The sequence below is a fragment of the Ammodytes marinus genome, assembly GCF_949987685.1.
Source record: "Ammodytes marinus genome assembly, contig: scaffold_57, whole genome shotgun sequence".
Lineage (NCBI taxonomy): Eukaryota > Metazoa > Chordata > Actinopteri > Uranoscopiformes > Ammodytidae > Ammodytes > Ammodytes marinus.
This window is the reverse complement of record NW_027648588.1, coordinates 85,462-101,163: the sequence shown is the minus strand read 5'-3', so window position 1 is coordinate 101,163 and position 15,702 is coordinate 85,462. Positions and strand designations below refer to the sequence as shown.

The window sequence follows — 15,702 nt, the reverse complement described above, 5'->3', positions numbered from 1 at the left end:
CCTGTTCTTAGTCAAACTCACCGTCAGTGTGTGGAGTGTCTGCAGTCGTGTCTGTGTCTCTTGGTGAAGTTTTGTCCGTCTCTCCGTCTTGTACTGAATGCTGTTGCTTCACATGTAATGCCAAGGTGTGTTTCAGTCCAAAGTTTAGTTTTATTGCTGGTTGTATCGACTGATAGTGTACAGCAGGCTGCTGCAACTACATTTATGTTCAAAGTAGTTTTCATGACACTGAATGTGTGGGAAGAGTTAACATTTTAAATAAAGTAAAATCACGGGATATATTCTGGGATTGGGGGACCATGATATATGAAAGAAAGAAGGTAACGTGGGATATAGGTTATGTCTGTCTGTGTATGTAAATCAGTTTTTCAAATCACGAATCTAAAAATACTTCAATATATGATCTCTGGAGTGGTTCCTGAACGCATCATGTTCACACAAAGGGGCCGGGCTGTGCAGGGAGAAGAGGGAAGTTAAAGCTGTGTTGTAAAAGCCCTACTAACGTCCTCAGGACATGCTCAGAGTATAAACACTAGCATCAAACCCCAATACACAAATTACAAACTTTTAATCTTTACAGTTTAAATAATTTGAGTTATTTCTTTGATGAAAGGGTGAAATTCTTTCACATGAAATTGTTTATTTTATAACAGTTTTTTAGGAGAACAAAAATAAATGAAAATCTGAATTTTGCTTCAATAGATACACATTTTGTACATTTTATTGAAAACATTTACAAATGTAGTATTTATCTGTGTAAATATTCTATAATACAGAAATCAATTCCTGTAATGTTGTCATTTACTGTAAGGATGCAACTCTAAGCTGTTTGTTTGCTGGAAACGTATTACAGATGCAACTTTAGATTTTTGCAGATTGCGTTGCACTCTCAACCCTGCCTCTCTCAATGAGAGACCATGATTCACAACAGGGTCTATCAGTGTAGCCCTTACTGTATTTCATCAGACATTACAGCTCTATGTCTTCTAGGTCTTCCTCCACACATCCACACTCTCACTGCCACTTTTCTCCCTCCAACAACCTGTCTTCATTGGTCCATTTCCAAAAAAATATATATTTTTGAGCTTTCCCTGTATACTGTTCACTAACAAGTCTAAAACAAGACATCTTAGTGTTTCAGTTGAAATTGCAATCCGCAGTGTTTGAAAAGCACTAGGCTGATATCCATTCTGTTTTGAATGTGTGGTTTACAGGTTTGGCAGCAGTGTGTTAGCATTTGAAAAAAGTGCTGGAAATCCACAGTGTTGTGCAGGTTGTGGTTAAGCCATGAGATAGGTGTGTAGTGTTTTGAAAATTGTGTTTAAGCAATGAAAAAACGTCAAAATTAGTATGAGTAGGACGTTAGTAGGGCTTTTAGTATGAGTATGATGTTAGTATGAGTAGGACGTTAGTAGGGCTTTTAGTATGAGTAGGATGCTAGTATGAGTAGGACGTTAGTAGAGCTTTTAGTATGAGTAGGATGTTAGTATGAGTAGGACGTTAGTAGGGCTTTTAGTATGAGTAGGATGCTAGTATGAGTAGGACGTTAGTAGGGCTTTTAGTATGAATAGGACGTTAGTAGGGCTTTTAGTATGAATAGGACGTTAGTAGGGCTTTTCAAACACAGAAGTGGGAGAAGTTGGGAGAAGACATGGAGAAGGACTTTCGGTCGGCACCAAAGTGTTTCTGTCAGGCACCTCGGGCGGCTGTGGTGAAGTGTGTAGGGCGGTTCGGTCGTCCACTGGGTTACAGGGTCGGTGGTTGGATCCCCCGTCTCCCCGCCACATGTCCAATTGTCCCTGGGCAAAGACACTGAACCCTAAATTGATCCCGATAGTTAGCTTGCACGGTAGCAGAGCAACGGGGCTTGATGAGATCCGTCCAGAAATGCTTACAGCTCTGGGTGCGGTGGGGCTGTCTTGGATATGTCACAATATCAAGTGATGAGGTGAAGATGTATTTAGTTATTTATTCTATAGTACATCATACAAAAAATAATAAGCTTTCATACAAAAATGTGTATAAATAGACAAAAAACAAAAAAAACAAGCAGCGACTAAATAAAGTTAGGAACACAAAAAAAACAGTTAAAAGAAAAAAGAAAGGAAAAAAAAGGGGGGTGGGGGGGTTCAGTCTTGCAGCCAATCTCTTTAAAGGCCATCGTTGCTTCTGTAAATTCTCCCAAAGGACGTGGACAGCAAGGGAATGTTGACATCTACAATCTCACCCTTAGATGACGTTAAATAAACCCCAATAAGGCTAAACACTGTATCTTTAAGGAAAATAAATATTTATTGATTAGATAGTGATCAGAGGAAAGCAGCAGTGAAGGGGTTTCTCTCCACCACACAGCAGCTGAAGTTGCTGCGCGGCGTTTCCATGTTCTGGACTCGGCTCCACCTGTCGGTCGTTACAATGATTATGAACATTTAAATTCAATCAGATTTCTGTTAAAGCTTATTGAGACACCAAACTTCGATGTCATATGTTGATTTTTTAATATTTTTATATAAGGTTAACAGAGGCTTAAAGCTGGGGTATATGATTTCTGATTGGTCAAAGTTAACATGAGCTGTACACTTTGACCAATCAGAGCGAGGCTCCGATTCTCTGTTCTTATTGGCTGTTGGGACTGTCCATTCACTTTGGCACGACTTTGTTGGTGTAGAGCGTGTCAGGGAGGGACCAAAGAGAACGAGTGGAGCGGTTGAGGTATTTGGATTCGAATCTCTATCCCAACTGCCATTTTCTCCCCAAATCCTCCACCCCAGCTTTAAAGTATTCCTGGAGAAATAGCTAGCAACATGTAGGACAAAAGAACCCGGTTCTGCTTTATTTAAATCCCACCTGTTAGTCCAAAAAGTTAGCCTGGAAATCCAGACCCATGTCTTGAACGATAGAGGGTCTGGCCACGATCAATAGACCTTCCCAACTCAAGGGGCGGAACCTACGTGTACATTTCAAATACCATTGCACGTGATTGGATAGCACTACAACCAATCAGAGCGATGAACAAGGTGATGTATTAAGCCCCGTTCGTTTAGCGGACAGCTGGGTTAACTGGTAAATTTTACTTGTCGGCAAAACAGAACATTCCTCTTACTTGCTAATGAAATATTTGAGTGCCGTCTTCCAAATCGTTAAGTGTCGAGGCCAAAGCCGTTTCAAACTCAAACAACATATCAGTATTACATTTGCGATCGGCAGTTCTGGATTTCCAGGCTACAAAAAAGTAGCAAAAAGTGACAAAAAAAAAACGCATTAATACAGTTGTGGAAACCTTATATAAATGGCTATCTAACTACCGTCCCCTAAACACTACACACTACAGACTTGACCCACCTGTTGGTCGTTCCATCGTAGCGCTCTACGGTTCGTACGGCTCCGTGGCTGTGGATTCCTCCGGCCACGTACAGCCGCCCCTCCAGCACGGCCACGACCACAGCTGCTGCGCTCCGTCGCTACCGGACTCACCAGCGTCCAGCGGTCGGACCGCGGCTCGTACGCGATCACTCTGCACGTATGCCACACGCCCCTGAAGCCGCCAACCTACCATGAGGAAAACACTTAAAGGAATATACTTCACCCATACGGAACCGGCGTTCTATCATTATAAAATCGCTATTATAATATAATAAATTAGGTTTTTCTTCCCTCAGTCTTTCCTATGTGTGATGATGTCACACATATTAAAATGCAGGGTTAGACAGTGAAACCACAAAACACTCTTTCTGCCTTTTCTCATGCTAGGATGAACCTATTTCTAAAATGTTTGCACATTTAGACTACATAGGATCTCAGAGTTCAATACACCTTCATATTCCCACCGGTGAAGTAGGTCTTTAAGGGAGTCTCAATAATGGTATAAATATTAATTAAAATGAACGGTCCCCATCCCTACTTACGACATAGATTCTGTCTCGGTAAGCGACGGCTCGTGTGGCGTTATATCCCACGTCCATGGCAGCTATCCAGGTCCACTGGTTGGTATTAGGGTTGTAGCATTCTGCAGAGCACAGGGGCTCAGCCTTATCAAAACCACCGCAGATGTAAACCTAGGGAAATATCAAACAAAGACAATATCAGATACTGTAGACTATTAGAAATCTATTCATTGTAATTGTTAATTAACCTTTATTTAGCCAGGAACATTATCATTGAGATTCAAAATCTCTTTTTCAAGAGAGTCCTGGCCAAGAAAGCAGCATAAAAACATAACAGTTTCACACTAAAAAACAAAATGTCACACTCAAAACAAGACACAAAACAAGATACAAAAATAAAAAAGGTCACAAAGCATCAATCTCATTGGCAGTAAGTCAGTGTTCAGTAACCGGGCATGTACAGTTTGTGGTTAAATAGTCCTTAATCCTGCTTTTGTCATTGCACATGAGTACAACAACAAATTCTATCAACTTTAGCATACAGTTTTTTTTGGTAGAAGCATTATACGTTTAATAATGTCAGTCAAACAGCACTGGTCCTCAGGTCAACCTACTTTTCCGCTCAGTGTGGCAGCGCTGGCGTCGCTCCTGTACTCGTGCATCGGTGCGATCATCGTCCACTGGTTTGTGTCCGGCTGGAATCGCTCGACACTTTTCAGCCTCTCGCGCCCGTCGAAGCCTCCCATCGCCAGTATACAGCCGTTTAGCACGACCACGCTAACGTAGCATCGTGCCGTGTGCATAGACCCCGCCTCCTGCCAGGTTTTAGTGGCCAGATCGAGCTTTTGAACAGTGCGTAAGTATTTCCCGCCGTTGAAACCTCCGACACAGTAGACAGATCCACCGAGGAAGACGCAGCCGTGGAATGAGGAAGGAGCCTCGGCTACGTTTACGCTCACCCAGCGATCCGCTCGCACGTCATACAACTCCATCCTGTTGGTTTGGATAAATACAGCAGATACAGATATGATAGATAAATACATTCATCACACAAACACATACAAAGGGATTTAGTCTGGTGGGGTGCTCCGGTGGTGTTGTGGATAGACCGCGTGCCATATTGGCTCCGGCCTTCGTTGCAGTGGTCGCGGGTTCGAATCCGAGCCGTGGACCTTTACTGCAGGTCATCCCCCCTCTCTCTGTCTCTCTCTGTCTCCCCATTTCAACTCTGTACTGTCTAATAAAGCTTGAAAATGCCAAAAAATAATCTTCTTCTTATAGTCTGGTAAAGAAGATATATCTACTGTACATACAGCGAAAAGTACATTTTTCTGATTTTATATTTTGTAAGTGTCAATTCAAAACACCAAGCCATAAAAATTGTTATTTCAATGTTTCTTTTATAGAAACAAAGAGATATTAAAGCTATAGTGTGTAACTTTTTTCATCTAAATGAATGTTGGTTACATCCAAGCCATGGCCAAAGCGAGTGGACACAAAGTTGATTAAGCCTATTATCAGCTCCACAAAACTCTCTCTGTATTTCTCAGTATGGCAGCGTTTACAAACTGGTGTCCCCCCCTCCCATGACACTGGTGCAGGAGCTCAGAAAAATCCCAAGAAGAGCCCAATAAATGTTTCAGTTATTGATTCTACTGCTAAGAAAAAAAACCTGGACGTACAGCAGAAGGTATAAAATCCATGTGCCATCACTGAAGGCTTTACCTCATGTAGATGCACCGACAATTGTTATTGCTATTACTCAGAATTCCTCAAGTGGGAGGGCGACCGAAGCTACACAATATAGCTTTAAAAGAAATAAAAAAGCCCTTATCCCTGTCCACTAAAAAGTAAAGTAAAAGGTTACGCACTATATTTTTATAGGTAAATATGCCCACATCTACCCACCCCGGACTGCAGTTGTTTGTAGAGTCTTTTGCAGAGCCGGCGATAGCCAGAATCACAGCTGGGGGCAGACGTGTGGGGGTCAAAGGGCGCGGCTGTTTACTGGACTCAAACATGGATTCCAATGTGGTCTGGATGGCGTCGGTCACCATGGTAACACACTCGGGACATTCCCTCAGCAGTGAGTTAGTCAAAGCCTCGGACAGACACACGTCAGACATCAACAGCAGCCGCACCTGGACACAAGACAGATTTAATATAGATTTAAAGGTACAGTGTGTAATATTGGAGTAGTAAGTCATTCAAAATTACGAAACTAAAATGCCAGTATAGCTAATAATTACTTTTCACTTAAGTCGCCCAGCCAGAACAATTTACATTCATAAAAAAAAAATTTATTTCCAATTATTTTTGGATTTTTGGAAAGACCTGGATGTCTACTACATCCGGCCAAGATGTTTAGTGTTGAAAACTGCATCCTATTTGGGCGATTCTGACCCACAATCCAGTGCGCACCGGAAGTGACGTCACATCGACAGAGCCTACGTATAAAGACAAACGGGGATGCGCCGGATATAAAAGCAAGAGGTAAGATCAAGGCGAAATGTTGGGATGAAATAAATAAGTAAAAGTATGTCCCAATTGTAGCATACTGCATCCTAACTAGATTATTTTTATGGTCAGATGTAGAATGTAGAATAGAGAAAAGAAAGAGGAGGAGATTTGGAACACAGGGCAGGTTACCTTCCTTAGCAGCGTTACCATGTCCCGTGTTCGTTCCTCTGGACTGTGAGCGACCCAGCGTATCACGGCGTCCAACACAACTCTCTCTCTCGGCACATTCAGCTCATCCTTCTCCAGAAAACCCGCCAGCTGATCCACAGAGAGCTTCAGGAACATCTCAGAAGATCTCACCACCTCCTCAAACCCATCCAGGACTAAATGCTCTGCTTTCTGCCTCAGATCGGGACAATTGTGGAAATCCGCCAAAGTCCAAATGTCCACGGAGTTCTTCAAGCAAAGACGCTGCTCCAGGAAAACGCAGCACGCTTTTATAATGCCCGCGATGGCGAAATATTTAGCTCCCGCCAAAATATCTAGTATATTCTCCTCTGTTACGTGGATTTTGTGTGTGTAGACGTAATCCAAGATGAGACTCATAATGTCTGGTGACACCTGGTGGAACGTGAAGACTTGATGCTGTTGTTGAGATGGTGACGATTTATTGCAGAGGATTTCTCTGTTGGATCAAGATTAAGAGGAACAAGTATTACATTTTAAAGGTGTAGTCAGTGATTCTGGAGAACGCTTGTTGTCAAAATCACTTTGTGTAAAAAATCAGTGAATATCTCCTCATGATCCACTACCTGTCTGTACTGTGTGTGAGCTGAAAAAAATCCAGTGTTAATACACAGCCTAGGCTCTGTAAATGGGCATGTTGCTAGCTATGGTGGGCCCCCTTTGTTTACATACCAGTTGGAAACACACAAAAATAAAACTCAGTACAGAACTATGTAGCCTATGATCTCCCTGATCTTTCCCAAAAAACAGTCTTCTTCTCACCTGGCAAACAAAACAAATCCCTCTCCTCTGAAACTGCATAGTGCCCCTTTAAATATCTTTCTGAATTCTGAACTATCTGATAGGCCAAATAAATCAAATTAAAAAATTAAAAAACCCACCGTCTTCCTCACCTGAAGAATTCACTGCATCCACACAGCACGATGCGATGAGCGGGAAACTCTGCGTCTCTGACTCGGATCAGCAGGTCACACAGCGCCCCCTGCCGGCGCAGCTCCGTACAGGCGCGTCTACACACACCGAGGCTCATCGGTCAAACGGTGGGATGAAACTGTGATAGTAAAATGTTGGTCTTTGTAGAGTGAGTGAAGGGACTTTCTTTCTGCCTCAACGGATTGTTTTGGTTTGAAAATCGTGAATCTTCAAAACTCACATTCTGTTCTGTAGCCTACACCATGATGTCTCTATTGAAATATTTTAAATTTGAATATACAATTTCTCCCTCTTACCTGTGTGTGTGTGTGTGTGTGTGTGTGTGTGTGTGTGTGTGTGTGTGTGTGTGTGTGTGTGTGTGTGTGTGTGTGTGTGTGTGTGTGTGTGTGTGTGTGTGTGTGAGAGAGAAAATGGGACAAACTATGCAAAGCATCTTGGGGGAGAAAAACAATCGCGTCAATTTTCTGTAATTTAATTTTGAAAAAGTGAATCTTTCATATATTGTAGAATATTCATTACAAATAAAGTGAAATGAAGTTAATCTGGAATAAACATACTTTTCAGAAGGTCGACATTTCTGTATTAGAAATCCTTTTGTTTGATTGGTTTCATGTCATATTCTAACAATTTGAGATATTCCATGAGCTGAAAGCCATAATCATCAAAATCAAACAAGATAAAGAACTGACATACTTCCCTTTGTAAGCAATTTAGAACATATTAGTGTTTCACTTTTTGAATGATCTTTTCCTTGATATCCTAATGTTTTGAGATGCATCTGTACAAGAGCAGTTGATATACTGAAATTACACTTTAACTTATTTATTTCTTCATAAAATTGTCCACTGCGCACTGGATTGTGAGTAGGAACCTCCATAATGCTCCCGATTTCAACACTAAAAATCTCGACCAGATGTAGTAGACATCCGGGTATTTTTAAGCATGCTAAATCTGACCACAAGAATTAGGATGTTCTTAAAGTTTTACTAGTATACTAAAATTAGTAGACCATACTTAATAGCAGCAAGTATGGGGATATGAACGCAGGGGTCTGTGTTCGAAAAGCCCTACTAACGTCCTCCCTCCTACATACTCAACATGTATATACTACATACTGTCTACTTAACCATCCATTGTGTATGCAAGGTTCGTCGGGCTGTTTACACTGAAGTATACAGAAGCAATAAAGAATTTTATAAAAAACTTCAGTGTCGTTTGAAAAGACGCAATGCATTGTGGGGCGGTTGAGTAGGAAAAGTAACTTATCGATCCATACACATAGGTTGCATTCCGAATTGCATACTCTTTCTTTTTTCTACTCTACATACTACATCCGACGATAAAAAGAATCTAGTTAGGATGCAGTAGGCATACTATTGGGACATACTTTACTCTCTTATTTCATCATAACATTGCGCCTTGATCTTGCTTTTATATCCGTTGCATCCCCGTTTGTTTTCGTATGGAGGCTTCGTCGATGTGACGTCACTTCACGTGCGCATTGGATTGTGGGTCAGAATCGCCCAAATAGGATGTAGTTTTCAACACTAACAATCTTGGCCGCATGAAGTAGGACATCCGGGTACTTCTAACCATCCTAAATCTGGCCACAAGAATCGGGACATCCTAAATCTTTTTTCTACATACTATATAGTAGAAAGTATGCGATTCGGAACGCAACCATAATCTTTCCAACACAAACTCACATACACAACCACAACACACTCAAATTGACATCAAAATGAGTATGAGTAGGACATTAGAATGAGGAAGACGTTAGCCAGAGCATATTCGCACAGTGACTTAGCAGCTAAATGAAGCATAATTTCTCTCTCAACTGTGTGTGTGTGTGTGTGTGTGTGTGTGTGTGTGTGTGTGTGTGTGTGTGTGTGTGTGTGTGTGTGTGAGAGAAAATGGGACAAACTATGCAATGCATGGGGGAGGGGTCACCATACAGGGGCATCTCTAAAAATATGAAAATCTATTTAAATTTTCTGCTATCTAATTTTGAAAAGTGAAACTACATTACAAAAAAGTGAAATGGATCTAGAATAAACATACTTTTCAGAAGGTCGACATAATTTTAAATCCTTTTGTTTGATTGGTTTCATGTCATATTCTTTATTCCGTGAGCTCAAAATCAAAATAAAACAAAAGAAAGAACTGACATAATTCCCTTTGTAAGCAATTTAGATATCCTAATGTTTAGAGATGCATCTGTATAAATTCAGTTGACATACTGAAATGGGCTCTAATTGACATCAACATTTGTATGAGTAGTAGGACGTTAGTAGGGCTTTTCCAACACAACCAGAGCATGTTCGCACAGTGACTTAGCAGCTAAATGAAGCTAACTGAAGCGTAGCAGTTTGACGGACAGATGAGGGACGCGTGATTTTTTTTTTCTTCGTCTAGAAGCTTTATTGATAATAGTTTACATCTCACAATGCATTCCACAAACACGGCTTGTTTTATCGTCACAACTATGAAGTATGAACGGTTTGTTTTCTTGTTGTATCATTCACAAGTATACTTTCTGCATAACAAACAAATGCGGTATTTTTTTTTTTTTTCTTCCTTATTCTCTTCTCTCCCCAAAAATGAAAAAAAAAAGTTACATCTTCAAGCTGCAACTTTCTATTAAGATATCAGATCCACAGACAGTGATGGTAAGGTCATTTTTTTTGTATTTTTCCTTTAAATATTTTTTTTCCGTCTGATGTATATGAATGTAAACGAGTTTCTTCCAGAGTTTTTTTTCAAATCACTACACAGCTGACATGGGAAATGATTTTCTAGATGTTTCTAGCTAGAGATACTCATAAAGCAATGAAGTAATTTTTTTTTTTTAATTTTCATTTTTTTCAAATGGTAGTATATAAGGCCTAGACCCGCCCTCCACCCCCCATCCCCCCTCCTTTGTCCCGTCCATTTCATTACTACAAAGACGTCATTCATCACGTCGACGCTCGAAAACACTCAGAACAAGACAGGAAAAAACGAACAAAATAATAATAAAAAGTGCTCGGCTCGACAAAAAACAAAAGTACTCCCATATTGTACTTGGGGGGGGGGGGGGGGTGGGGGGGGTTTGGGGTTATAAGGATAAGGTTGTGGGAAGGAAGGAGGGTTGAACTGAAATTTAAAATGCAAGTCTCACACAAACAAACATTGCTTATTAAGAATCAGAAATGATAAAAAGAAGAAGAAGTCGGTTTTGGGGATTTTTTTTCGACCCCCAAAAGGAAAAAGCAAAAAGAAAACGGAGGAATTCTGAGCTGGAAAAAAAGTGTTTTTTTTTATTATTTTGACAAATAAAAGTGTTGAAGGTTTTCTGCGTCCGCGCGCCAGACCCTTCTGTCGTCTGTCACCGTCCTCCGTTTATTCTCTTCATCACAAACTGCAACTTGTCCTTTTTCTCTCGTCACTCTGCTTTACGCTTCATCCCAGGGACCTTCTCCTGGATCCTACAAGGAACGTTCACAAAAAATTTATTATATAAAAATAGATAGATAGATAGATAGATAGATAGATAGATAGATAGATAGATAGATAGATAGATAGATAGATAGATAGATAGATAGGAATAATTTTGCAGTTTGGATTATTATTATTTTCTCTAGATCTGGATCTTAGAAGGGAAGTTTACACAGAGGGATTTACAAGGCCTATACAACTTCAAAAGTGAAAATAAAATTTAAGGACTTTATCCAGCAATTTTCAAGATACAAGTTGAAAGAAAACCTTTAAGGAACCGAAAGATTTACATTTAAAAAAAGTGACGTTTACAAATCTTTTTGCAGTTTGGATTATTATTATTTTTCTTATTTAAAGATTATTTATGGGCATTTTTTGAGCTTTAATTGACATAAAATAAAATTTAAGTTTTTATTTTTTTGTTATAATTGAAAACTGTGACTTACTTTCCCACGATGTCTTTCACCTGGTTGTTGACCAAACCCACGTAATGATCGATCTGAGTCTGAAAAAAAAAACAGTCACAATCAATATCCTCATAGCGCAATAACTTTAAATCTAACCACAAATCGCCAGCGTTTCTTACTACAGTAGAATAAATACTAGTGTGTGTGTGTGTGTGTGAGTGAGTGAGTGAGTGAGTGAGTGTAGGATTTTACCTGGTGTTTCTCATAGATGATCGGGCAGCTGAACAGAGCAATCAGAGCTGAAAGAAATAAAGAAAATAAGTTAGTCAAATTAAATTTCACATTTCAGTTTGAAGACGTTACATTGTTCACCACTAGATGGAGCCAAAGTCCAGTGTATGTTAACGTCCTAAAGCTTAATGCAATCGGTTAGATACAAGTGTTTAAAGGCATTTTTTCAAGCCACTAAGATGGAAATTAAAGATACATTTTACAATAACCAAAACTGAAGAAAATTTACTTTGATTTCTTTGAGGAAAATGTTGCCATATTTTTGCCAAATGCTATAATGTGAAAAATAGATATGACTTTCTTAGTCAAGTCAAAGTTTGAAAATTTTCTTAAAATGATAAATACGTTTTAATTTGATGTTATTTTACTTCAAATCGTTCAAAATACGAAACTAAAATGCCAGTACTACTAATAATTATGTCACTTAAATTAGCCAGAACCATTTATATGCACCATAAACATTGATATTCCCAATTATTTTGACATTTTTGGAACATCAGAAAAAATAAAAAAGTATTCATAAACTTGTTCCTCCCAATGTCTTAGCAATTTTAACACTTTTTAATATACAGGTAAATCCTATTGAGACCGGAGACTCTTTTTCAAGGGAGACCTGTTCCCATTCACACACACACACGCACACACACACACACACACACACACACACACACACCGATCGCAGCAGCTAACTATCGACATTCACACTTGTAAACTATATGTGTTTACCCAGAATGAGGAGGGTGAGTCCGTTGAACAAGGCTCCCACGTAGGTCAGAATCCACATCAACACGGCAAACTGCAAAGAAAACACATCAACAGATACATTAGGAAAATTATCTATACAAGGTCAATAGGTTTAACATTTTAGCTTTAAACTTTGACAGTTTTCATCATGTTTTTAAGAATGAAATGTCTCATAAATCAGACAATGAACAACCTATGAACAAATCCTTCTGTAATAACCTTCAGAATAGTGTAATAAGACTCCAAAGTTTTCACATTTTGGATAGGCATTTTAAAAATATTTTTAAGAAGAAAATGTCTCATAAATCAGACAGTGAACAACACATGAACAAATCCTTCTGTAACAACCTTCAGAATAGTGCTGAGAATGATTATGGAAAGTTTAGTTGATACGAGTGCTTTAGAGGTTGAGATTTAAAGCAGATATGTTTTAGGTCTAGACGCTGCAGATGGATAGGGTAAGTTTACTTTTTAACTTATATAGATATCATGAAACTTTGCCAGTTGATTACCGACATTAAAACTGTTTTTTTGTATTGGAATTTTTTCAGAAATGTTTGAATAGATATGCAAATGTATCAATATCTAACAATTTATGTGTAAATTTGCATCGCTTTAAAGGGGCACTGCGTAACATTTTAAAGGGACACTGTAACATTTTAAAGGGGCACTGTGTAACATTTTAAGTAATTTATTAACCTAAATCAATATCCTCATTCATAAATATGTCCTCATTGGTGTGGAATCACCTCTGCCAATAATCTGAATTATCCTCCTGAGCGGAGAATTACAAATATTACTATAAGTTTGTACATTGAGCTGGCAAGTCTTATGGAGGAATCCATGTTTTTGGAATGTCATCAGGTGCTTTGTTTAACATTTAGAATTGTTCTTGTCCTTGAAGGCCACTGTAGCTTCTGTTATTATTCTAAAGGGTTGGGGTTACCCAGGGAGCGTTGCATTCTAGAACTTTCTAGAACTTACTTGATGATGTCATATTACACAGTGCCCCTTTAAAAAAACCAACAACAATCTAGATTTTGGATAAAGCCAGAGTTAAAATCTTCATTTAATTTTCCTAACATAAGACTCCAAAGTTTTCACATTTTGGAAAGGCCAACAGCCTTTTCTTCGTTTTGTAAATCAAAAAATACTATGTACAGGTCTTAAAAATATTTTTAAAAAGGAAATGTATCATAAATCAGACAGTGAACAACATATGAACAAATCCTTCTGTAATAACCTTCAGAATAGTGCTGAGAATGATTATGGAGAGTTTAGTTGATGTGCGTGCTTTAGAAGTTGTAGTATTAAAGCAGTGAAGTGGTGGTGGGGGGTTGTGAGGCGACGACAGCTACAGACAGCTGCAGGGGGAAACCAACACTGATCCGTGGACATGTGAACACGCCTGACCGAGCTGCCTCTCATTAACAGATACAAACTCAGACTGGACACACACACACACACACACACAGAGGGCGACACACACACACACGGCGACACACACACACACGGCGACACACACACAGAGGGCGACACACACACACGGGGTGAACTGAATTGGGTTACGACCGTTTCTCTGTGTCCTTAAAAAGTCTAAAAACATCTTAAATAGGGTTTTTACTGTTAGTTATACAGGGCATAAGCTACTACACGGGTAAAACTAAACTGTTGGTGAATGGAAAAAATCAGGGCGACAACCTTGTAGTCTGAATAAGGTCTTTAAGGGCGCACCCACACTAGGCCTGGTTGATCTGTGCTTCAGGCCCAGTCTGCACTCACACTGCTCCTAAAGAACCGGCCCAGTCTGCACTCACACTGCTCCTAAAGAACCGGGCCTAGGCACCATTGCTTCTTCACAATACGTCGCCACGGTCGGTTCAGTAAGTGATTTTTTTTTTTGTGGTTGGGAGTCAGCCTTTTCATGACCTGTGTTCTCCAAATTCACTTTTTTTTTTTTTTTTTTTTCAAAGCATCCCTAAGGAATTACTCGTCCCCTCTCTTTCTCTCTCCCCATTTCTGACTGTCTGTCTGTCTGCTTCTCACCTTGATGGAGTCTGTCTGTCTGACTGTCTGTCTGTCTGTCTGTCTGTCTGCTTCTCACCTTGATGGAGTCTGTCTGTCTGTCTGTCTGTCTGTATGTCTGTCTGTGTGTCTGTGTGTATGTCTGTCTGTCTGTCTGTGTGTATGTCTGTCTGTCTGTCTGTCTGTCTGTCTGTCTGTGTGTCTGTGTGTCTGTGTGTCTGTCTGTCTGTCTGTCTGTCTGTCTGTCTGTCTGTCTGTCTGCTTCTCACCTTGATGGAGTCGACCAGATCTTCCACCAGGAACACGCGTCTCAGGTCTCCGATGGTTTTGTTCAGTTTTGCCAAAACCAAGTCGCTGTATTTATGAACCATTTCCTCTGAGAGCGCCACCTCCTGGTCCAGGTACTGCCTAAAGGGACACAACACTGTTAATATACATGTTATAACCAGTTTACAGAGGCTAGGCTGCCTAAAGGGACACAACACTGTTAATATACATGTTATAACCAGTTTACAGAGGCTAGTACTGCCTGAAGGGAGACAGTAGCATTAATATACATGTTATAAGACCCCTTTGTTTACATACCAGTTTACAGAGGCTAGGCTGCCTAAAAACATTCAGAGGCCAGTCTGGATTTTTCTTCAATCTTCATCTCTACATTACTTAATGAAAATTCTCTTAATGACAATATTTTTGGGGGGAATTTGGTAGAAATGTTGTCAGTAGTTTAAAGTATAAAACTAAAATGTTCATTCTACTCAAACATATGCCTGTAAAGAGTAAAACGAGAGACACTGAACATTTGGAGTGGTCTCTTCATTTTTTCCAGAGCTGTACATAAGCCCCATTTGTTTACATACCAGTTTACAGAGGCTAGGCTGTGTATTAAAAACAAGGTGAAGTCAGTGATTCTGGAGAATGCTTGTTGTCAAAATCCCTTTTTGTCAAAGTCAGTGAATATCTCCTCATGATCCAATACTGTCCGTAATGTATGTGCGCTGAAAAACATACACAGCCTAGGCTCTGTAAACAGGCATGTAAACAAAGGGGTCCACTGTGGCTACATACAACATGCCCATTTACAGAGCCTTTCAGCACACACACAGTACAGACAGGTAGCGGATCATGAGGAGATATTCACTGATTTGGACAATAAAGTGATTTTGACAACAAGCGTTCTCCAGAATCACTGATTACACCTTTAAGGGATCTTTGATTTGTTTCAATGGGATTTA

The 15,702-nt window shown here is 39.8% G+C and overlaps 1 protein-coding gene across 1 annotated transcript in view; it reads right to left on the bottom strand.

Annotated features, from left to right (window-relative positions):
- Positions 1-10,589: 10,589 nt before the first annotated feature.
- LOC307270308 (uncharacterized protein) overlaps positions 10,590-15,702 on the bottom strand; it is a 41,761-nt gene continuing 36,648 nt past the window's right edge. The window contains exons 6-10 of the mRNA XM_080054198.1: positions 14,737-14,875; positions 12,425-12,494; positions 11,660-11,706; positions 11,447-11,505; positions 10,590-10,990 (exon numbers count right to left, since the gene is read on the bottom strand). Of these exons, the coding sequence (XP_079910324.1) occupies positions 10,948-10,990; positions 11,447-11,505; positions 11,660-11,706; positions 12,425-12,494; positions 14,737-14,875 (358 nt within the window). The 3' untranslated portion in view covers positions 10,590-10,947. The remainder of the gene's footprint in view (positions 10,991-11,446; positions 11,506-11,659; positions 11,707-12,424; positions 12,495-14,736; positions 14,876-15,702) is intronic.